The 25516-nt window shown below is 40.6% G+C and overlaps 1 protein-coding gene across 1 annotated transcript in view; it reads left to right on the top strand.

The window, feature by feature from the left end:
* The first annotated feature begins 11068 nt into the window (after positions 1–11068).
* MGAT4D (MGAT4 family member D) overlaps positions 11069–25516 on the top strand; it is a 44647-nt gene continuing 30199 nt past the window's right edge. The window contains exon 1 of the mRNA XM_065904224.1: positions 11069–11162. Within this exon, the coding sequence (XP_065760296.1) occupies positions 11069–11162 (94 nt within the window). The remainder of the gene's footprint in view (positions 11163–25516) is intronic.

Here is a 25516-nt window from a genome sequence, read left to right as displayed (position 1 = left end):
CCGCGACCCGGAAGTCGAGGAGCGAGGCGGTGGGAACGCCTTCCCCCGGCCACTGCCCGTCCCTGCCCCGCCCCCACCGGCTTCTCCGATTGGCCCGAGGCCCACCAATCGCGATCTCTGAAAGAATGACGAGCTGAGGGGCCCAGTCGCGCGTGCTCGGATGCTGCAGACGCCCGTCAGTTGCCCTGACAACGGCTACCTCGCGCGTGTCTCCCATCCAAGATAGGTCTTTGTCAGAGCAGCTGTGAAGACTTCGCTCTCCTACAGCTTCAGGTCAGTTCAAACGCAAGTTCAAACCGTGTACTACTCCTACATTCCAAGCACTGGAGAAGCGACGTGTTTTGTGCAACTTTCGTAGGGCCAAGGTTACGAAAGCACTTTCACCTACATTCAGTCTTAACTCTGTGAACTAATTAGCACTTTATGGATGAGGAAACGGAATGTATGTTGAATGACTTGCCCATGGCCACTAGCAGGAAGATAAGGAGAGCCCTTTACGCTGAGTAAAGAAGTTTAGACCTTGTCCTTTCATGACAAACATCTAATCGTTAATTCATAGGACATTTATCCCTTAACTGGTGTTTGTTTTTTCTTGAAAAAGTTATTTATGTACATGATTATTTTAAAAAAATCCAACCTCAGACAATGTGTTAAGTCAAGTATCTGTTGATTGGCTGTTATGCACCAGACAGTGTTCCAAAAGGGAGTCATACACTAAATAAATGCAATATTTAGTGCGTCAGATGGTACTAAAGTAAAGGGGTATTAGGGAAAGGAAGGAGTGTTTTTACATACAGTATAGTCAGGGCAGTCTCCGTGTTAAGGTGCCACTTCAGTAGTGATCTGAATGAAGTAAGAGAGGGAGAGAATCTGGAGGAAGAGTATTCTAGACACTAGAAGAGCAAATGCGAAGGGCTTGAATCAGGAACATACTTCATAAGTTGGAGGAATAGCAAAAGGACAGTATGGTTGGAGAAGAAAGACCAAGGGGAGAGTAAAATATAAAGTACGAAGGACAACTTATATTGAAAAATGACTTTTACCCACCCATGCACAACTCCTGGTCCCTTAGCCCCTTGCTCAAAAGCAACCAGTATTAGTTTTTTATATCTTCAGGGGTATTCTATGAAAATGTGTGTGTATATATGTGTGTGTGTGTGTATATATATATATATGTATATATATATAGAGAGAGAGGAGGTATATATAATATTCCCTCCCTCCATCTCATTGTTAACACAGATTGAAGCAGCAGTACACACTTTTCCACACCTCAACCACATTTTTTAAAAAGGTGCTAATTGTAAAACAGTAGACATGTGAAGGGTGCGTAAGTCATCATTCCTGACCCATTGAAGCAACCAACTTGGTACTGAAATCTGGACATATACTATAATAATAAAACATCGACTCAGATCTTGAAAGGAACTTAAAGATCATCTCAATGAATATTTTTTTATTGTACATAAAAAATATTCAAAAGGTAAAGTTACACAGCCAATCTGGCAAATTAAGATCTAGAATCAAACCTCTATTTCAGGGGTCTATTATTACATAATACCTTCATATAATAGAGAATGAGATAATTCTGTAGTACAATTATATAATTATTTTACCTTTTCAAGGTGCTACATGGAGTGGGGGAGGGGCAGAGAGGAACTCTTTTTACTGTCTCCATGCTGCCTGTTAAGCCCATGTCTATCCAGGTTTTTCTCCGGGAGAGAATGCTGACCTGTTTGGTTAGAACTCAGTAAGTTGATTGAACTGATTTATGGAAGTAGAATCACTGTCCATTATAACGCCTTGTGCATATGATTTCCCTGTCTGCCGCAAATTCATTTGCTTGTAACTAGCGGATACTTTGGAGAAGGCAGTTGCAACCAACTCCAGTACTCTTGCCTGGAAAATCGCATGGACGGAGGAGCCTGGTAGGCTGCAGTCCATGGGGTCGCTAAGAGTCAGACATGACTGAGTGACTTCACTTTCACTTTTCACTTTCCACTTTCATGCATTGGAGAAGGAAATGGCAACCCACTCCAGTGTTCTTGCCTGGAGAATCCCAGGGACGGCGGAGCCTGGTGGGCTGCTGTCTATGGGGTCGTACAGAGTCAGACACAACTGAAGAGACTTAGCAGCAGCCGCAGCAGATACGTTAAACCAGTCCTGTGCCTCAAGGAAGACTGGCCTTTTCTCTCTCCTCTTCTGTTTGGCCCTCTTTTTCCATGTGGCTGGCTAAGTGATGGTTAAATCCTAAGATTAGAATTCTGGCTTCAGAAAGGTAGGACCTACTTAGGTCTCTGAACTAACTTCTAAATTTCAACCAGGTCTTACTAGATAGGCCCACATGGAAAACAAAGGCTATAATATAATGAAGTTTGGTTGTATTTCTGAGTAGTACTGAGGAATCTCTGCTTTCTTGGATTCTCAGACTAAACAGCCAAGGCACTGTTGATTTAGAAGCTGCTTAATGGGAAGAGTTGTTTGGTGTGACTGTCAATCAACAATTTGTTACGATGTTCAGTTTGATTCATGTGCATCCACGTGTGCTAAGTCACTTCAGTCATGTCCCACTCTTTGCAACCCTATGGACTACAGCCCTCCAGGCTGCTCTGCCCATGGGATTCTCCAGGCAAGAACACTGGAGTGGGTTGCCATGCCCTTCTCCAGGGATCTTCCTGACTCAGGGATTGAACACGAGTCTCCTATGTCTCCTGCATTGGCAGGTGGGTTCTAGAGCCCCCAGGGAAGCCCCAGTCCATGGAGGACACAAACAAAACATCAGGTCCTCTTTTGAGGTGTGTGAACTCTGGGATGCAGCAAGTTTATACTGAGAAGGAAAACTATGTACTCCTTCCACTAACAGTGAAATGGATTACTTCTGTGGAAGCATTAAAAATATTAAGGACAATCGACAGATGAATGGATAAGGAAGTTGTGGTACATATACACAATGGAATATTACTCGGCCATAAAAAGGAATGAATTTGAGTTAATTGTAATGAGGTGGATGAACCTAGAGCCTGTTATTTTCAGGGTGAAGTAAGTCAGAAAAACAAATTTTGTTTATTAAAACATATATGGACTCCAGAAAAACAGTACAGATGAACCTATTTACAGGGAAGGAATGGAGACAGACACAAAAAATGGACTTGGGACACAGCAGGGATAGGAGAGGGTGGGACGAATTGAGAAAGTGGCATTGACAAATATACACTACCATGTATAAAATAGACAGCTAGAGGGAAGCTGCTATATAACACAGGGAGCCCAGCCTGGTGCTCTGTGATGACCTAGAGGGGTGCGATGGAGGCTCCAGAGGGAAGGGATACACACACACACACACACACATACACACACACACATAGTTATGACTCATATGTGATGTTGTACAGCAGAAGCTAACACAACATTTTAAAGCAATTATCCTCCAATAAAAAATTTTTTTAAGTGTTATGGACAGGGACAACCCTGATTGGTTTTATGATGACTTGTGTTGCACTTCCCTGAAACTATGTTGGACACTGTGCTTAGGGGACCCCCAGTGTGTGAATTCCCCATATAATTCCTTTAATGGAAGAACAAGGAAATACCCAGAATTACAAGGTAAATTTGTACAGCTTCTAGTAATGGGCTTTACCAATGAAAAAAAAATTTAAGCTATGTAGAATTAAGGTAATGGGCTGGGGTAAACCAGAACAAAGCAAATAAACATTGAATTGAGTATAACTATTTATATGATCAAAAGAAAACAAAAACCCAACAAACAGAGGGTAAGAATGAGGGGGAGTAAAGAAGCTAGAATTTTGACAGGGACCCTACGGAGAGTTTGGTGGCACGTTAACAATGACTGGGAGCAGGGAACCTACTCTAGCTCCTACTCTTAGCTCCACCTCACCTAAGTTAACCTAAATCTGTTCCAGTTATCCCAGCCTGGATGAGTTAAGGGCTAAGGATGCTGAAGATAAGAGGGAAATAAGGTGTGTTTAGCACAGAGAAGTTATTTTATTCTGTCTATTAGGATTGTGGGAGAAAAGGACAACTAACTTGAGGGTCAGGAAGTCTTCAATTGACCGCTGGTAGGAGGTCCAAGATTGTATGATACAGTTTATGTTGAGTGGGAGAGGATAGTGAAAAATCCTTGGGGAATTATCTAACTGTGGTACAAAATGTACTGTATTATCATCAGGGGAATGGAAGGACAATGTTAAGGTATGAAATCAAAATTTAGGACAAATGAAAATGTTATGGTGTGTGCATGCATGCTCAGTCACATCAGTTGTGTCTGACTCTTTGCAACCCCATGGACTGTAGCCCACCAGGCTCCTCTGTCCATGGGATTCTCCAGGCAAGAATACTGGAGTGGGTTGCCATGCCCTCCTCCAGGGGATCTTCCTGACGCAGGGATTGAACCCACGTCTCTTATGCCTCCTGCATTGGCAGGCAGGTTCTTTACCACTAGCCCCGCCTGGGAAGCCCGAGTGTTATGGTAGGCAGCACCAGAATCACAATGAGGCTGAAGCTGGAGAAATAAAGTAGGAACTATCCAGTGCTTGCCATTCCCCGAATCTCTAATTAGAGTGGATGTGATGAAGTGCCTTGTCACTACTAGCTTAAAGCTATATGTCTTTTAAGAGAGAGAAGTTTGCCCTTTTATGTGTTTTCAATTAAACACACAAAAGGAGAGCCCTGAGAACTGCTCAGAACCCCATTCATAGCTGATACCAGGCAGTGTCAGGTTCGGGAAAGACACAGGAAACCTCATCTCTCATTAGGAAACAATGCAAGCAGCAGCGCTGATCTCCACCAATGCTTTCTATTAATCCTGTGTGGTCCACAAGAAAAGACCCTTAGAAATAACTGTTAGTGATCGTGATTTAAACAAGGTAGCTGGACTTCCCTGATGATCCAGTGGTTAAGACTTCACTTTCCAATGCAGGGGGCATGGGTTTGATTCCTGGTCGAGGAGCTAAGAGCCCATAAGCTTTCAGGGTCAAAAAACCAGAACATAAACAAAAGAAGCAATATTTTAACAAATTCAATAAAGACTTTAAAAATGGCCCACATTTAAAAAATCTTAAAATAAGCAAGGTAGTTACCATAATTTAAGTTAGTGTCTGTCGTACCAAGTATTTTTAAAAAACCATATAAGAGGTTCAACAAACTAACTTTGCAATATTTTTTGTGACATGGATGCCGTCTTCTTTTTTTTTAACACTTATTTGACTACAGTTGATTTACGATATTGTGTTAGTTTCAGGCATACAGCTTCAGATTGTTTTCCATATAGGTTATTACAAGATACTGAATATGGTTTCATGTGCTAGACGGTGAATCCTTGTTGTTTATTATATTTAGTGGTGTGTATCTGTTAATCACATACTCCTAATTTATTACTACTCTCCTTTTCCCTTTGGTAACCATAAATTTGTTTTCTATATCTGTGAGTCTGTTTTTGTTTTGCAAGTGAGTTGATTTGTCCTTTTTTAAAAGATTCCACATATAAGTGATATCATATGATATTTGTCTTTGTCTGACTTACTTTACATAGTGTGATAATCTCTAGGTTCATCCATGTTGTTGTGGACGACATTAGTTCGTTATTTTTTATGACTGAGTAATATTCCATTGTGTATATGTACCACATTTTCTTTACCCATTCATCCGTCAGTGGACATTAGGCTGCTTCCATGTGTTGGCTGCTATGAACCTTGGTGTGTATGTAACTTTTTGTTTTCCACTCTTCCAAATGTATGCCCAGGAGCGGTAGTCTTTTTAGGAACCTCCAGACTGTTTTGCATAGTGGGTGCACCAACTGACATTCCCATCAACAATATAGGAGGGTTCCCTTCACAGCTATGGTATCTTCTGATCTCACTCTCAGAGTAAGATCAGTTTCCTTATACAGGAAAAGGAATGTATAATATGTTTATGGTTCTTCCTCAACGACATCTGACCTTGGGAATTCCAACTCACTGCTACAATTTGGTGAGACTATATTTAGAGATGATCGCTATCAAAATGAAGTTAATTCATTATACTGATTACATCTTGATCATTCCCCACCCTGAAAGGAGACACTCAGGAGATATGAGAACTGTTACTGGTCCATATGACGCACAGAATCAATCCAGTTTAGATTAAGAGCTTAGCTAAATCAGTGAAATTTCTAAAGCTAGTTTAGGGCCTCTAGAGGTGTTATATAAACAAACAATACATTACTCCCCCTCCAGGACTCTGTCAATAAAAAGGAGGCTGCTGCTACTGCTGCTGCTGCTAAGTCACTTCAGTCGTGTCCGACTCTGTGCGACCCCATAGACGGCAGCCCACCAGGCTCCCCGATCCCTGGGATTCTCCAGGCAAGAATACTGGAGTGGGTTGCCATTTTCTCCTCCAATGCATGAAAGTGAAAAGTGAAAGTGAAGTCTCTCAGTCATGTCCAACTCTTAGACAGACTCATGGACGGAGGAGCCTGGCAGGCTGCAGTCCATGGGATTTTCCAGGCAAGAGTACTGGGGTGGGGTGCCATTGCCTTCTCTGAAAAAGGAGGCACCAGACCTTAAAGGAATATTTGACAAGCTATGAAAAATATATAATAGATACTGACCCAAGGCTGCTGCTGCAACCCTTGGTTCTAACACATTCATACACAAGTTTACATTATTCATACATGAGTTTCTGATACCACAATATATTCACATTGGAAACTTTGAATTAAATATAACACTGCCACCTCGTGGTGACCACTGGGATTTGGGGCTCAAAAAGTTCCTGATGATGGCACTAAGAGAGCCAGTTTGCCAGCATGCTGTTTGTGCTCTGGTATAAACAGTCCCCATGGCGCTAGTGGTACAGAACCTGCTTGCCAGTGCAGAAGATGGAAGAGACATGGGTTTGATCCTTGTGTTGAGAAGATCCTCTGGAGAAGGGCATGGCAGGCCACTCTAGTATTTGTGACTGGAGAATCCCATGGACAGAGGAGTCTGGTGGGCTATAGTCCATAGGATCGAGAGTTAGACATTACTGAAGCAACTTAGCACACATAAACAGTCCCCATAACTTAAGAGTGGCAAATTATATTAAGATCTGAACTACCTGTGATATAATATGGGTGATATCAGAAAGAAGCTGCACAACAAAATTCTCAAATAAAATGAAATTCATGTCCTGAGAAGTGTCTCTGTGGAGTTATAAGACATAGCAGACAGCATCTCTGCTTTTGGACTAATTCGAAGTTCACTTCTGTTGCTAAACTGTCTAAACCTATGACTCTTTCCACTAAAATGAGACAACTTTCTTGGTTTATCCATAAGAGACCCTCCATTGTACAAACCTGAATATAAAAAGCAGCTACTGTTTGTTCTATAGACAGTAAAAACAGTCAGATGATGTCAAGGTAAGTTCAAGCAATGGGCTAAATTGAGAGCATATAAGATGGTGGAGGGAGAACTTAGTTCTTTACCTTGGGCAATGTTTGGACATGTTCAAAAGAGTTATAGGCAGTAACCAATAAGCCAATCTGGGTGATGCCCCTATTGTTTACTACCTGTGAGTTATATATAATACTGTACATCAACGAAAATAAAAAGTGTTTATTCTGGTCCCAGTTTCTTCTCCACACACTTGCCCCCAAACCCCCAGTGAAATGGAAAGAATTCAAAACCTAAGAGCAAAAGGGAGCCACACCATGGAAGGGCCTGGAATCCCAAGCGATCACATAGAAAATTGCTGGTCAATTGGACATTACTTGAGCAAGAACAAAACGCCTATTGTATTAATTCATGGAGATTTCAAAGTTCATGTGTTCCTGGAGCTGGTTGTACTTTAATTAATTGGCTGTTAATATGTTTAAATCATCACTATGAAGCAAATAAATAGTGACTATGAAGATAATGTGTTTGGATTTATGACTTAGACTATATATACAGATTTGAATTATAATAGCATACAGTTTATAGTAAAATGTACAGAAATAAGCAGTAAGTTTGCCTTTTCACCATTTGGATCTAAGAGTCTTGATGCAAATACAAAGTGTTTTTACAACCGTCGAGTGTGTCACACAGAGCCTAGGTGTTGTGAATAAATCCATCATCCTTTTGAGTCTAGCATCATGGCCTCCTTGGGTTTTCCAACAGAGATGAACTATGTGGATAAATTAAAGCACCAGCTCTTTTTTCATTGGATCTCCTGATTTGCTCCTTCCGATACCAACAAAAATCTAGTGACATTCAGAAGCAGTTAAGAGCCAAATTTAGAAAGTTTCAACAGTTAGAAACTCTTGGCTATTATATTGCTTTCCTTCAGTTTAGCAGTATGGAAAATAATCCTAGGACTTTTTTCTGGGCAAATGGACTTGTTCAATTAGGCCTGTTTGCACTGAGGTTTTTCTTTATATATAACAGTGATGGCCTTGTAAGTTATCAACGTAACTACGCCTACCAAAATTTTGTTGGACTCTCATTGTACCTTACCCATGAGGTTTATGTGTACAGGCTTGTTTCAGTATAGTTATTGTTTATTTGGGGAAATTAGGCTCTGAAGCAGTTTTTCCTCCTGTGAGTCCCATGGTCTCCTTGGAAACAGGCCTCCGGCTTCTGCCCACAGCCAGCTCTTTTTCTCCCAGAGCTGGTCTACATGGTATGGTAAAGAAGCAGGAAGCCCTCTTTTCCCAGGCATCCATGCACAAGTATTCTCTATACCATTAACCTTAACCACTGACATGAATGTCTGAAAGTGCATTTCTTAGGAAAATCATCAATTATTCAATCTGCTTTAAATACATTTCTCCCTTAACTGTGGATGTAACTCAGGCTCACCTTGGGGATCTCTGCCCCTATAGCAAAATGAAAGGCAGATACCTGATACACTAAAAGCATTCAGAGAAGTAGTCTGCTGTAGTCACATTTTGATTCATGAAACACAGAAAACGTGAGGCCCTGAAGTGGAAAAGAGTTGAACGGTCAGGGAGGAGACTGGATATCCTGGACTGTGTGTAAATATCAAGAGAAAAGGCTCAGAAAGAGAAGAGTGAACATGACATGTTCAGGATAGAATAGAGTCTGGCAGGTCCTTAAGGCATGTAAGGGAATATCAGGAAATACTCTTGAGAAAGCAGAGAGCATGGATTGAGCTTAATCACTACGGAAGAATGGAGCTACTTAAATAAGACAGTTGACACTAGGGAACTGGTAATCTACTGGAGTAAAAAGTGGACAGCAGAGTGTAGATACTACAGATAGTGTGGCCAGCCTGAGTATCATCGTAATAATATGGCTATTGGGGTAGTGTAAAGCCACAGAAATGCAGGTCTGGAAGATGAGACATTCCAAAGGAGGACTTTAAAGATTTATAAATCATGGGGCATAGTGAAAAAGAGTAAATTGAACAGGAAAACTATGGTGACCTTGACAAAAGTCAGATGACTGTGGGAAGATAGCTAGGTTGGGGAGGAAGTTTGAAGATCACCTTTCAGGACATCCAAGAAGTGCTGAAAAGACAGCTAATAAGACAATGGAGCTCAGGTAAGAGAACAATGAAATACTGATTTGGAAATTCCTTTGTGCTGGATAGCTGGGTGCTCCCACTTCAGTCTAGTCTACATCTTTTCCCACCCTGCTTCATATGCCGGGAGGAAGGGTCGTATAATATAGCATATAGTACCTCAAGCTGAAGTTCCTTTTCTTTTGGTTTCCAGTAGAGCTTAGCCAGTAGGAAGCACTGGCAAGAGACTGAAGGGATGGAGGAGAAGAAAGTAGAGGTATTTATTCCTCTGGGCTTCCTCTTTTGGCATCTGAGTAGATCACTGCTTAACTGAAGGCCACCCCTTCTAGCCTTTCACTCATGAGTAAACGCATCTTAAATGGCATCCTCACGCTGGCTTGTGTTCAAATCTTTCTCCTCTCATGGGGCCAGAAACTAGCCCAGCCAGTGGTGCAGTGCTGGTTTGAAGTAGTAGTAGAATGATTGCTACCAGACACTGCCAGGGGACCCCAAATAAGAGAGATCAGAGCAGAGAACCCAAAACACAAACCACATTTAACCTGCCCAGAGCGTATAACCCTACTGATGTTCTCCTAGTGTTCCCCAGTTTTGGGTAAAAATCTGAGAAACTGATACCTTGAACTTGGCTGAGCCCAGCAAATCTCTTTTGGGTTGTTGCTCATTGTATTCACAACTCCACTCCCCCCCCCCCCCAACAAAACTTGACTCCCTGCTCCTCTCTTGGTGGATGGGGTACCAAAATATTTAAAGATAAAGGTAAGGGGATTAAACTGAATGTCTAGTCTTGATCACTCCCCACACAAAAGTCTAAGCCTCCCAAGTCACTTGGGCACTTGACAGCTACTGTTTAAGGCTGTGCTGTGTGTGTGTTAGCCGCTCCGTCCTCTGTCCATGGGATTCTCCAGGCAAGAATACTGGAGGGGGTTGCCATGCCCTCCTCCAGGGGATCTTCCCAACCCAGGATCAAACCCTTGTCTCCCACACTGCAGGCGGATTTTGTACCGAGTCACCAGGAAAGTCCATTTAAGGCTAGCAAATTCCAAGTAAAGACATATTTTCTTTAGGAAATTCTTGTCCATGTACAAAGTTTGTACTTTGTATGAGAAAAAAGGAACCGCTTCCAGCTGTGCAACTTGCAGCTAGTTGCTCATCATATTAGGAAGATGATGTTATTTTCATTTTATACTTTGAAAAAAAGACTGAGATTTTGTGAGGACTTAATGAGGTCATGTATGCCAACTGTTTAGGCCAGTTTGGCTAAAGCGACATCTTACAGGACAATAAAGTTACTGAGCATTCACCTGGAGTGGGAGCTTTCGCATAGTTTATTTCATTTAATAATCAGCAGCCCTGGCAAGCGGTTGAGGATAGAAGGCAGAAACTGCTGCCGGGGAAGGGGGCTGGGTGCGTGTGTGGGTTGGGGTGGGTGGGATGAGTGGGGGAGCCAGTTTCCTTGCGCGGCGGCGCGCGCAGCGCACAGCGCGTGCCCGTCCTCAGCCGGCGGGGTGGTTGCTGCGTGCTCTGCTATTCCAGCCAAGCTGCCGGTTGCCGCCGCCGTCGAATCGGCACCATGAGGACCAGGCACGTGAACCTGCTCATCACGCTCATCGCTATGGTGCTCTTCAGCTTCTCCTGCTTCTGCATCTCCAGGATGACTCAAACCAGTAAGCGGCGCCTGGCTTCTCCCGCCTTTTTTCTCGGTTCTGGGGCTTCTGGGCTCCATGATGACTGGAGCGGCCGGGTTGGAGAAGAGTGGGAAGATGTGGGAACATGATGGCTGTCTCTCGCTCTCATATTAGGGACTTTCAGATGTGACTCCCACACCCAACCACCACCACGCCCTTAACCGGCCAGCGGTTAAACTGTAAAGAGCGCCCCTGGTTCACCGGGTGGTCGTGACCCCTGCGGGGCGCGCGCGAATGGTCGGTCCGCGGGGCTCCCGGGTCCTCTCACCTCTGCGGGCTCAGAGGCTCAAGGGCCCCTTCCGTGCCCCGCATTCCCCACAGCTCGTCGTCCTTTTCCCCATCGTTTTAAAAAAAAAAAAAAAAAATGAATGTCTGACTTCAGGAACTCCTTTTACACAGCCAGCCTCTTTCCTCTTTCGTGTTCTATCAAAACATCATAGTTTTGAGCCACACTTCAGGGCTCCCTAGCGTGTTTTGTTTTGTTTTGTTTAGAGATGAGGTGACTGGGAGAGAGGCACTATGAATTTAGAGCGCTGGTTTAGCACCTGATCTTCCTCAAATGGACCATGTGTTTTAGTTTATGGTTGTCTGTAGGGTTACCGATTTAGCACGTAAAAACGGAGGTTGTCCTGTTAAATTTGAATCTCAGATGAACAATGAATGCATTAGTTTGAAGCACAAAAACTGCATGGGATATATTTATAGAGAAAATATTATCATTTGTCTGAAATTCAAAGTTAACTAGGTTTCCAGTATTTTTTCTTTCAGCTGTAGTCCTTAGTGGGCATATATATAGTTGAATTTTGAATTTAAGACTCAGGAATTCAGCAAATATATTAACTCAGCCTTTCAAGATTATTCTTATATATTAACTTAGCCTTCCAAGATTATTCTTAGATTGTTTTTGGTTAAATTTTAATTCTTTTTACTAGACACATTTATGTATGACTCAGGGTGCACGCTAAGTAATCTTAGTAGTAACAGGCCAATGCAAGCAGGAAGAGAACTGTAGAAGGAAGAGATCATGGAGACCACAGTAAGAGTTATAACTTTTATTCTGAGTGAGATGGGAAGCCATCTAACAAGTGTTGGTGAAGATGTGGTGAGCAGAGAAACCTTCCTCATTGTTAATGGGAATGTAAATTGGTGCAGCCACTATGGAAAATAGTAATGGAGGATCCTGAAAACATTAAAAATAGAACTATCAGGGAGATTAGTTCAAGATAGCAGAGTAGAAGAATGTGTGAGAGCACCAAAATTGCAACTGGCTATTTCACAACCATTGACAGGAGGACGCTAGAAACCACCAGAAAAGAGATAGCCCACATCCAAAGACAAAGGAGAAGTTGCAATGACATGGTATGAGGTGTGCAATCACAGTAAAACAAAATCCCATACCCACCCAGTGGACAACCCACAAACTGGAGAACAATAATACCAAAGAAGTTCTTCCTGTGTTGGGAAGGCTCTGAGCCCCACATCAGGTTTCCCAGCCTGGGAATCCAGCAAAAGGACTAGGACTTCGCAGGGAAATCTGACTTTGAAGGTCAGTGAGATTTGATTACAGGACTTTCACAGAACCAGGGAAACAGAGAGACTTCATTCTTGGAGGGCACAAGCAAAATCTTGCATGTACCAGTACCGGGGGTAAGGAGCAGTGACCCCACCGGGGATGGAACCAGACCTCCCTGCTCGTGTTGGAGGATCTCCTGGGGTGGCGTGGGGCAGCGGTGGCTGACCGAGGAGATGAGGCATTGGCAGCAGCAGTCCTGGGAGGTGACCCTGGGGGTGAGCCCTCTTGGAGCTCACCATTAACCCTACCAAAGAGCCTGTAGACTCCAGGGCCGAGTCGCCTCAGGCCAAACAACTAACAGGGAAGAAATGCAACCCCACGTATCAGCAGACAATTAGATTAAAGTTTTACTGAGCATGGCCCTGCCCACCAGAGCAAGAGTCAATTTTTCCCAGAAAACTTCTCATCAGGAAGCTTACACAAACCTGTTAGCCTCATTCACCAGACAGAAGACAGAGAAGCAAGAAAAACTACAATTCAGCAGCCACCAGAATGAAAACCACATCACAGAAAGTTAATCAAAATGAAAAGGCAGAGGGTCATGACCTAGATGAAGGGACAAGATAAAACCTCAGAAGAACAAGTAAATGAAGTGGAGATAGGCAATCTTCCAGAAAAAGAGATCAGAATAATGATAGTGAACATGATCCATAGTCTCAGAAAAAGAATGGAGAAGATACAAAAAAGGTTATCAAAAGCCTAGAAGAACTAAGATACAAACAAACAGAGATGAACAATACTCTAGAAGGAACCAATAGCAGAGTAACTATTGGTTATTAGTTATAGGCAGAAGAGTGGATAAGTGACTGGGAAGACAGAATGATGGAAATCACTGCCACAAAACAGAACAAGCAAAAAAGCATAAGAGACCTCTAGGACAACATTAAATGCACCTATATTTGCATTATAGGGATCCCAGAAGGAGAAGAGAGAGAGAAAGGACTGGAGAAAATATTTGAAGAGATAATAACTGAAAACTTCCTTAACATGGAAAAGGAAATGGTGTCAACCAAGTCCAAGAAATGCAAAGTCCCAGGCATAATCAAACTGACAAAAACTAAAGACAAAAAAATAAAGATAAAATATTAAAAACAACAAGGGGAAAATGATAAATAACATACAAGGGATCTCCCGTAAGGGTATCAGCTGTTTTCTCAACAGAAACTCTAAAAGTCAGAAGGGAATGGCATGATGTATTTAAAGTGATGAAGAAGAACCTAAAACCAAGAATACTCTACTCAGCAAGACTCTCCTTCAGATTTGACAGAGAAATCAAAAGAGTTACAGATTAGCAAAAATTAAGAGAATTCAGCATTACCAAACCAGCTTTACAACAAATGCTAAAGAAATTCTCTAGGCAGGAAACACAAGAGAAGGAAAAGGCCTACACAAAATAAATCCAAAACAGTTAAGAAAATGGTAATAGGATCACACATATAAATAATTACCTGAAATGTGAATGGATTATACACACCAACCAAAAGCCAGACTGGATAGATGGATGAAAACATGTACGCGTTTGTACTTGCACTTACCACATCACTCTGCTTGACCCTCCCCCAAATTGTATGTAATTATTTTATATTGTTAGGTTATCATGTTTTCATTGTGGCTTGCAATTGTAATTATCTTTTATTTTTTGTCTGGCTATTGATTGTGAAAACTAATAAACATCTTTTATTATTTTGTAACTATTTTTTGTTTTAATACCATTATATCATGATTGGTCAACAGAAGATAATTTTATGTCACTAAAACTACCATTTAATAGAAAAACTTGTAGTCACTTTTTAAAATCCAGATGCACATTAGAATTATCTTGGAATTTTTTGAAAAATACTAATGCCCAGGTATTGTTATTTGCCTCCAAAGCTCCAGATGTGATTCAAATGAGCAGCCATGTTTAAAAACAACTGGACTATATGACGGTGTTTTATCTTGTTTGTTCCACTTTTTCTATTTCATATTGAGTGCTCCCATTTAATTTAGTTTATCTTTTCCAATTTCTCCATCTCTTTTTGTTGTTGTTCTTTCTTAAGCCTTGATCAAGTGTAGTAAAAAAGCTTTTGTAATTCTGAGAATATAAAGAAATACTATGTTGTAAAAAAAAAAAATCAAGAAATTAACACATGATAACAGTATTAACTAAAGTACAAATTTTGTTCAAATTTCACAAAATTTTATGCTAGTGTCCATTACTTGTATTCATACTTTATTCAAGATTCCACATTGTATTTAGTTGCATTGAGCAACTTCAGCTGCATGCAACAAATTCTGATAAATTCCCTTCTCATTTTTATTCTGTTAAAAATATTTTCTAATTTTTCTTGTTACTTCTTAGATACACTCATCATTTAAAAGTGGACATTTGATTTCCAATACTTGGGGTTTTAAAAATATCTTTGAAAAAAATAAAAAAAATAAAAATGTCTTTGATATTAATTTCTCATTTTGATATTAATGCCTCATTTAAATGCTTTTTTCACTGCAGTCAACCTCTGTGTTTTTTCAGTCTTTTAACTTTATTGAGGCTTTCAATGGCTAAGTCAAAAATCTCTCTTGGTAAATGTCTCATTGTACTTGAAAATATGTGGTTATTTTCAAATATCTTTTGACATTGATTTCTAATGTGGTTATTTTCAAATATCTTTTGACATTGATTTCTAACATAATTCCACAGTGATAAGAGAACAGACTCTGTATGATTTCCACACCTTTAGACCATAAGATTTTTGCACCTTGTTTTATGTCCCTCAATATGTTCCGGTGACTCCTGGTTTATAGTCTATGGGAACGTGAATAGAATTTATATCCTGTTGTGTGAAAAATGTATAAATCAATTATGTTGAATTGGTTCATAGTGCTTTTCAGGTCTACTATATCCTTCTGCTTTTCTGTCTATTCATTCTATTAATTTTTGAGAGTTTGATATTGAAACTCCAACTAAATATCTTAATTTATTTACTTAAAAATAATTGTAATATATAGTGAAACTATATGTAACTTAGTTCTGTGCTTTCTAAGTCCCCAAGTAAATATGTTATCTTGCTTTCATAATTTGAAAAAGAAAAAAATACTTTTAGAAAAAAAATAGAACTGCCATATGATGTAATAATTCCACTTCTGGGTACTTATCTGAAAGAAAGGAAAACTAGAATATTACTCATGCTTTTGCTTCCAACAGTGGATTATTTTCCTACCTCATCTCATTGATGTTAACTACTCTCCTGAATTATGTGTTTATTGTTTCTTTGCTTTTTAGAATATAGTCTTCATCAGTTTATACATGTCCCTTATAATATGCTGTTTAGTTTGCTTTGTCCCTGAGCTCTCTAAACCTCCCATCTGCTGACAGTCTTTATACGCCCTTCTAAATTCTCTGTCATGATCAAAACCAGTAGTCTGTTAGATGCCCTGGCCAGCTGTGTTCTCATTCCATCTTGCCAGTGGGAGGCGTTTGTGCCAGATTAGAGGGTGCACAAAGGTAGTAGTCACCTTGCTTTTTGTGGTTCCTCAAACTACTAGCCCTCACTGGAGTGTACGGGTTCAGGCAGCAGCAGCAGGTCCAGTATTGTCAGGGATGGCAGGCATGGGAGGTAGCCAGCAGATGGCCAGGGGTCCCTGAGGAGGCTGCATCACCCAATAAACACTTTCACGAAAGAGAATCTGGAATTGCTTATTTACCTTACTTGGGCTTAAGAAAACAAAAGAAAAAGTGAAAGTGTTAGTTGTTCAGTTCTCTTTGACTCTTTGTGACCCAATGGACTGTAGCCTTCCAGGCTCCTCTGTCCATGGAATTCTCTGCAAGAGTATTGGAGTGGGTTGCCATTCCCTTCTCCAGGGGATCTCCCCAACCCAGGGATCAAACCCAGGTCTCCCATGTTGCAGGCAGATTCTTTACCTCTGAGCCACCAGGGAAGCCCCAAGAACACTGGAGTGGGTAGCCATTCCTTTCTCAGGGGATCACTTGGACTTAACCATACTGATATGATAACCTACCACACTGCCAGGGAGCTACCCTTCTGGTGGATACTGGAAGTCCAGCTGGTAGACACTAGCAAAAGTTCTCTCGGTTGTCATCTGTGGTCAGCTGGGATGAAGTAGCCATGAGCACTGAGGCCTTGGAGATCAAGGCTGCTGCTTTCACCAATTACATGTGAGTGATGGCTTTAAGGATTGTGGATGCAGTGGCTTTTTACTACTGTGCTGGAGAACTTTATCTGTCTACATTTTTTTTTTTTTTTTTTTTTTTGGTCACTGTTACACTCTTCTTCTTGAAATATTTTCTTGGCTTAGGTCTCTCAGTTTCCTAGTTTTTCCTTGAGCTTGAAATACTGGAAGTGAGGATGGAAATGCTCCCCAGCCTTAACTTAGTGGAGAGAAGCCTCACTCTGGAGCACCCAGACTTTATGAGTGAATTTTTGGGGGCCTCTCTATTCTAATTGGAAGGAATGCACCCTTCTCCCCAGCCAAGTGAGAGAGTATATGGGTGCACATATTTATGTAAAACCTTGTTGGAGTATGCCTACAAAATAGCATGGAGCAGAACTGCTGAGGAAGATAGCTCCTAGGAGTCGCTCTAAGTCAGCAGAGTCCAGGATCCAAGTATGGGCTGTTCAAGACTAGTTGAAATGGCTTGTGGAATTTAAGCTATGTAGAACAAAATACATGACAACAATTACAAGAGAAAGTAGGGGACGGGTAAATAGAGTTAAATAGTACTCAACTTGTAGCACTATTGAGAAGTGAGGGTGTAAGAATGTGTATTAAAGTGTAGTAAATCAAGGATTCATGTTGAAATCTCTAGTCTAACCACTAAAATAATGTTCAAATAATGCATAATGATATCACTAATTGTATTAATAGTAAATTCTTCAAAAGAGAAATTAAAATATTTCCTGACTGGATATAAACACAACACCCTGCTTCATAATGTTTATGAAAGACACACTTAAATTTTAAAGTACAGACATGTTGGAAGAAAAGGATGGAAAAATATATATCAACAGCCCAAACCCAAAGAAAGTGTAGCAATAAATATCAGCAAAGTAGACTCTAAGACCAAGTGTAACGTAAGTGTTGAACAAACGTTGAGAAACTTCATGAGCGATCAAGGAAATGCACATTAAAAATGCAAGATATTATTTAATACCATTCAGATTTTTAAAATTAGGAAATCACATTTGGTGAGGATGTGGAACTGTGGATTCACACACACATTCCCCTTTGGGGGGATGTGAAGTATATATTTAATTACTTTCATCATGAGACATATGCATTTCCTGTGTCTTTGCAACTCTACTACTAGTCAGGGCTGAAATTGGTGTGCAGTGTTATCAGTGTCTTATGGTCAAATTCTCTTTTTACTGATGAACAGACTGTAGCCCGCCAGGCTCCTCTGTAATTGGAATTCTCCAGGCAAGAATACTGGAGTGGGTAGCCATTTCCTTCTCCAGGGAATCTTCCTAACCCAGGGGTCGAATCAGGGTCTCCTGCATCGCAGGCAGATTCTTTACCATCTGAGCCACCAAGGAAGCCCACTCATGCCATACAGATTGCTAAATATTTAAAATAATACCCTTAGCACCAGCTGAAATTGGTATGCAGCCTTATCAATGGCTTATGGGCTTCCCTGGTAGCTCCGCACGCAGCCTGTGGGATCTTCCTGGATCAGGGATTGAACCCATGTCTCCTGCACTGGTAGGTGGATTCTTTACCACTGGGCCACCAGGGAAGTCCCCAAGACCCCGCTTCTTTAACATCAAGGACTCAGCCAGTGAAAATCCATGGCCTCTGTTTCCTGTAGCGCTGCCTACTTTCTTTTCCCCTCTATAAAGAGTGCTTCTTCCTTTGCTGTGGAGGGACTTGCATATGGCTCACTATGGTTGTGGACTCTGGATTGCAATTCTCTGCTGATACCGAATAAGCTCTTTTTTTTTTTTTCCCCCGGGAGAAATAACCAGCAATCTTGGAGAAGGCAATGGCAGCCCACTCCAGTGTTCTTGCCTGGAGAATCCCATGGACGGAGGAGCCTGGTAGGCTGCAGTCCTTGGGGTCGCGAAGAGTCCGACATGACTGAGCGACTTCCCTCTCACTTTTCACTTTCATGCATTGGAGAAGGAAATGGCAACCCACTCCAGCGTTCTTGCCTGGAGAATCCCAGGGATGGGGGAGCCTGGTGGGCTGCCATCTTTGGGGTCGCACAGAGTCGGACACAACAGAAGCAACTTAGCAGCGACAGTAACCAGCAATCTATTTGTTTTAGGTTGTTAATACTCTTTGTAATGTTAAAATATTTCCCCATAAAATTAGGGCATAGGGGAACCACTCATAGGGAGTTTAAAGAGCGTGGTACATAGTATAATTTGATTATTGCAAAGCGTACATGGAGGGGTGTAATCTGAAATGTATTTACCTTTTTACCACCTCAAATATTCTTTCTTTGGAACCACAGTGGATATACAAATAAGTGAATAATAAGTTTAAAATGGACCAATACTTGAACTTAATGCTGTTTCTCCTTCTTTTCCTTACTGACTGAATCACTGGCTTTTCCCTTGCTACTCATACTATTTTATACTTATGTATTTATGTTGTTGTTTTCTTAGTCTAGAATACCCTTCTCTCTTTTTGCTATATGCAAAATTAAACACATTCTTCAAATTTCCTAATATTCCCTCTTCTCTGAAACTTGTCCCACTTCCCTCCCCGACTGTTCAGTCCTCCTTAAGAATTAGTCATTTAAAAAAAAAAAAAGAATCATTCTTGACTTCCTTTGCCTGTAGCACTTAATGATGATTCCATTTTAACAATTAATTTATAGTTAGTTGTTTAAATAGATGCTCTTTTCCCCAACCAGAGCACCCTGATTGTCAGTTATTTAGGGCAGGAACCTGGCTTTATCTGTGTTTATTTACCTATCACATAGCACGGTCAATGGTACATGCTAAGTATTAAATGGAAGAAAGTATGACTATATCAGCTTGCTTCGCATACTGGAAATGTTTGGTGAGTAAAATAAGATGGAAAAGTCAGGTCATGGCTATATTGCATCAGACTTCCTATTTTAAGATAGGACTCCCTGGTGGCCCAGCTGATAAAGAATCTGCCTTCAGTGCGGGAGACCCCAGTTTGATCCCTGCATTGGGAAAATCTGGAGAATGGAAAGGCTACCCACTCCAGTATTCTGGCCTGGAGAATTCCATGGACTGTATAGCACCAAAGAATTTATGCTTTTGAATTGCACTGAAGAATACTCTTGAGAGTCCCTTGGACTGCAAGGAGATCAAACAAGTCAATCCTAAAGGAAATCAACCCTGAATATCCATTGGAAGGACTGATGCTGAAGCTGAAGCTCCAATACTTTGGCCACCTAATGTGAGGAGCCTGTGATTCTGGGAAAGATTGAAGGTGAAAGGAGAAGGGAGCGGCAGAAGATGAGATAGTTAAATAGCATCACTGACTCAAGGGACATGAGTTTGAGCAAAAATTTCAGGAGACAGTAGAGAAGAGAGGAGTCTGGCATGCTGCAATTCATGGGGTGGCAGAGTCAGATACGACTTAGTGACTGAACAAAAACAATTTAAATTTAGTAACAGAAACAATGCAAATTCTTTCTCAATTAAGCAAAATTTTATTGTTTTGTTGAGACTGCATTTTACTGTAACTATCAAAATTTAGCATCTGAATTAAGGTGTATTGTAAAAATATAAAATATGCCCAGGATTTAGAATACTGAGCACAAAAAGAATGTAAACTGGGTTTTATTACTTGTCAATACTTTTTTTTTTTACTTGTCAATACTTTTGTGTTGATTACATGTTGAAAAATATTTTAGATATATTGGATTACATTTTCTATGCTATTTATAAAACATTTACTTTTTTCTTTTTAATTTTTTTCAATGTGGCTACTAGAAAGTTTTAAATTACAAATGTGACTTGCATTTTACTGTTCCTGGGGAGCAGTGCCTTGGACCTCTGCTGTACCTCTGCTGTGAGAAGCAAAGTCAGTGGTACTAAGGATCCTACCTGGACCCTTCTTATGGGTGAAGTCACTTTTGCCCAATGTACGCAGGGACTGATGTTTGTTTTCACAATTTCACCTCAGTTAACTCAAAACGTCAAATTATTCAAACTTTTGCAAAGTAATTTGCTAATGGTTCTTCCTCTAAATATGTAACTAAATATTCAAGTAACATAAATATTTTAAATAGAATATTAATGAATTATCAGGTAAGAATATACAAGGAACAGATCCAAGAGTAGAGATTATATCCTTTAATATTTCTGTATGGTTGTTTCTAAAACTACTCTTTCCTCTGGAGAAAACTCTCTTGTTTACCAAATTAATCCCTCAAGGACTGACTTACATTGTGGAAGTATAGATATGTTGCATCATCCATGACTCCAAACATTTTGCATTTTGCAAAGAGTATATTACCCTGGGAATCCCAATGACAGGATTATCCTGGTTAAACCCACATCCATTTTAACAGTTTAAGCATCCTCAAATAGTATCCACTGTATGAATATTCAAGATTTATCTGGATAGTGGCAGTTCTTTTTATCAAAGCATGATTCACTTTTAGAGTCACTCAAATTAGTTCCTATGCTGGCCAGTCCATTTATACATTAATTTGTCCATTCATTCATTCAGCATGTATTTGTGGAAGTGTTATGTGGCAGTTACTGTTTCAGGCATAGAGAATTTAATATTTAAAAAATCCAAAGTTCTTGCTGTTCTCAAGCTTTCATTCTATAGAGCTCTAGAGAAAGACATAAAAACAGTGAATAATAACAGTAATAGGAATAATAAACAGTAGTAGGAAGTCAATGATAAGTGATTTGAGGGGAAAAAAAGGATGAGGGGAGAAAGGGATGTGCTATTTCATGAAGGATGTTAGGGTAAGTTTCTCTGAGGAGGCAGCATTTTAGCAGAAAAGTGAATGAAGTTAGGGAGCTCTGGCCACTCAGTATCTACAGATGAGCTGAGAAAATTTGCAAGAGTCAAGCTGTAAGGTGGGGAGAGTGGTTTGCAGGAGGAACAGCATGGAGGCCAGTGTGTCTGGAGCTGCTCCCCAGAATCAGGTGGGAGGGACAGGGATGAGGCCAGAGAGGGAGCCAAGGGCTCCATCCTGGTAAGGTTTTGGCTCTTTGTCCGAGTGTGATGAGAAATCTCTGAAGGGTTTGGAGCAGGGGAATGGCATTACCCAGCCTTTGCCACAGGCTACATATATGTGTATTCTTGTTTATAAAAGGCAGACAAGTGACAAAATATCAAATGTTTCAGCCCAGATATATCACTATTACTTTTATACCTTTGTATTTTGCCTTAATTAAAAAAAATTCATCTGGAATTTATTCTTCCAAGGGGTGAATTCTCTTTTACTCTACCTCAACTGACAGCCAATTTCTATGCTTTCCTTGCTAATTAAAATATAATTTTTCCCCATATCCTTGTGTTTCTAATAGTTTTCCTTATATATTTTGATATTGGACTGTATAATATATAAAGAATTTGTTTTTTTTCTAGTTTATGATGAAAGCAGAAGGCTTTTTCAGCATAAAATGAGCCACTTTATCTTAATACATTTTTCCCCTGTGTGATTGTTTTTTACATTTTTATACTGAAGCGAAGGGAAAAAAGTAAGCACAAGTCTAGAGCTGTGTAAAGCTAAACATGTATGGTGGTTCTCTTTAAGCAGTGAAATTACAGTGGGGCTTTTTCCTTTTCTGCGCCTTTTTCTAAAATGCTGACCTATGTATTGCTTCTCGGAGGAGATATTTCCATATTTCAGCAAAGTGGCCAAGACTGGAGACTGCTCGGTGCGCTCATTTTCTCTGAGCCATGTGTTTGCCTCACATCTGGATGCCTCAGAAGCATCATGACTACCTCTGGCCCCGCTACTTTTCCTGTTTCCCAATACAGATTGAATACCAGGTTAGAAATCTAGAGTCATGTTGGAATCCTGAGAGGGATTCTGTTCTCCTCTCTGTCAGATGAAAGTGAAAGTGAAAGTTGCTCAGTCGTGTCCCACTCTTTGCAACCCCATGGACTGTACAGTGCATGGAATTCTCCAGGCCAGCATACTGGAGTGGGTAGCCTTTCCCTTCTCCAGGGGATCTTCCCAACCCAGGGATCGATCCCAGGTCTTCCACATTGCGGGAGGATTCTTTACCAGCTGAGCCACAAGGGAAGCCCAAGAATACTGGAGTGGATAGCCTTTCCCTTCTCCAGTGGATCTTCCCGATCCAGAAATTGAACCGGGGTCTCCTGTATTGCAGGCGGATTCTTTACCAACTGAGCTATCAGGGAAGCCCCTCTATCAGTTAAGTCTTTGCAATAAAAGTTCTCAGATATTTCTCATATCCATCTCCTACTTCCTAATCCTTTGTGCCCTGGTTTATTCTTTATCATCTCTCACTTGAAACTAATATCACTATAGGTTCCTAACCGATAGTTTCTCTGGCATTAGTTTTGCTTTCCTGAAACAGTCTTCAATGGGGTCATCAGAATGATCTCTCTAAAATTGTTAGGTAGTGATTACCTAATAGTCTTCAGTGATACTTCACAATTGAGATAGTTGTTCCCATGATAGTCTGTAGTGGTGTTCTAAGATATATAAAGTCACCCCCCAAAAAAAGAGTGATTCCATTATCTTTCTATTAAAACAAAAAGGTGCTGGGGAATGGGCTACAAAATTTGCCCACATTTTAAAGAAACGTTTCAGAAATTCCATGAATGTTGTGGGCATTTCAAGTTATGCCTCCACCTGTATCCCTTTTCTTCAAATTCACTGCCATTAACGGTGTTTTATTTTATTTACTTAAAAAAATTTTTTTTTTTTTTTTTTTTTGGCTATGTTGCATGGCATGTGGGATCTTAGTTCTCTGACTGGGGATCAAACCCATGCCCCTTGTATTAGAAGCTTGGAGTCTTAACCACTGGACCAGCAGGGAAGTCCTCTAGAGGTTTTATAGAAGAAAGGTTTGAGAAACACTGGTTCATATGAAAAAGTTCAAGCTCCTTCTCATAGCTTATCAAGAAGACTGGTATAATGAGACCCTTTTTTACCTTCACTATGAATTTTCCCTGTGTTGTGCTGAAATAATGAACAGCTTCTGGGTTTGTAGAGACGTATTTTTGAATGCCTCGTCACCTTTTCACACTGCTTCCCAACAGAGTATCTTTCCCTGTTTCCCTCGACTGTCTAATAACTCGAGCTCCTTCTAGAGTCCGTGAACTTTTAAGTTTAATTAGGTCCCATTTGTTTATTTTTGCTTTTATTTCCAATATTCTGGGAGGTGGGTCATAGAGGATCTTGCTGTGAATTATGTCAGAGAGTGTTTTGCCTATGTTCTCCTCTAGGAGTTTTATAGTTTCTGGTCTTACATTTAGATCTTTAATCCATTTTGAGTTTATTTTTGTGTATGGTGTCAGAAAGTGTTCTAGTTTCATTCTTTTACAAGTGGTTGACTAGTTTTCCCAGCACCACTTGTTAAAGAGGTTGTCTTTTTTCCATTGTATATCCTTGCCTCCTTTGTCGAAGATAAGGTATCCATAGGTGTGTGGATTTATCTCTGGGCTTTCTATTTTGTTCCATTGATCTATATGTCTGTCTTTGTGCCAGTGCTTTTGCACAATAAAGGAAACTATAAGCAAGGTGAAAAGACAGCCTTCAGAATGGGAGAAAATAATAGCAAATGAAGAAAAAGACAAAGGATTAATCTCAAAAATATACAAGCAACTCCTGCAGCTCAATTCCAGAAAAATAAATGACCCAATCAAAAAACGGGCCAAAGATCTAAACAGACATTTCTCCAAAGAAGACATACAGATGGCTAACAAACACATGAAAAGATGCTCAACATCACTCATTATCAGAGAAATGCAAATCAAAACCACAATGAGGTACCATTACACGCCAGTCAGGATGGCTGCTATCCACAAGTCTACAGGCAATAAATGCTGGAGAGGGTGTGGAGAAAAGGGAACCCTCTTACACTGTTGGTGGGAATGCAAACTAGTACAGCTGCTATGGAGAACAGTGTGGAGATTCCTTAAAAAACTGGAAATAGAACTGCCATATGACCCAGCAATCCCACTGCTGGGCATACACACTGAGGAAACCAGATCTGAAAGAGACACGTGCACCCCAATGTTCATCGCAGCACTGTTTATAATAGCCAGGACATGGAAGCAACCTAGATGCCCATCAGCAGACGAATGGATAAGAAAACTGTGGTACATATACACAATGGAATATTACTCAGCCATTATAAAGAATACATTTGAATCAGTTCTAATGAGTTGGATAAAACTGGAGCCCATTATACAGAGTGAAGTAAGCCAGAAAGATAAACACCAATACAGTATACTAACGCATATATATGTAATTTAGAAAGATGGTAGCGATTACCCTATATGCAAGACAGCAAAAGAGACACAGATGTATAGAACAGACTTTTGGACTCTATGGGAGAAGGCGAGGGTGGGAAGATCTGAGAGAATAGCATCGAAACATGTATATTATCAAGTGTGAAACAGATCGCCAGTCCAGGTTGGATGCATGAGACAAGAGCTTGGGGCTGGTGCACTGGGAAGACACAGAGGGATGGGATGGGGAGGGAGGTGGGAGGGGGTTCAGGATGGGGAACACATGTAAATCCATGGCTGATTCATGTCAACGTACAGCAAAAACCACTACAATATTGTAAAGTAATTAGCTTCCAACTATTAAAAATAAATGGAAAAAAAA

Source organism: Muntiacus reevesi, chromosome 13, assembly GCF_963930625.1.
Source record: "Muntiacus reevesi chromosome 13, mMunRee1.1, whole genome shotgun sequence".
NCBI classification, from domain to species: domain Eukaryota; kingdom Metazoa; phylum Chordata; class Mammalia; order Artiodactyla; family Cervidae; genus Muntiacus; species Muntiacus reevesi.
The sequence above is the reverse complement of the archived record's forward strand: the minus strand, read 5'-3'. Positions and strand labels throughout refer to the sequence as shown.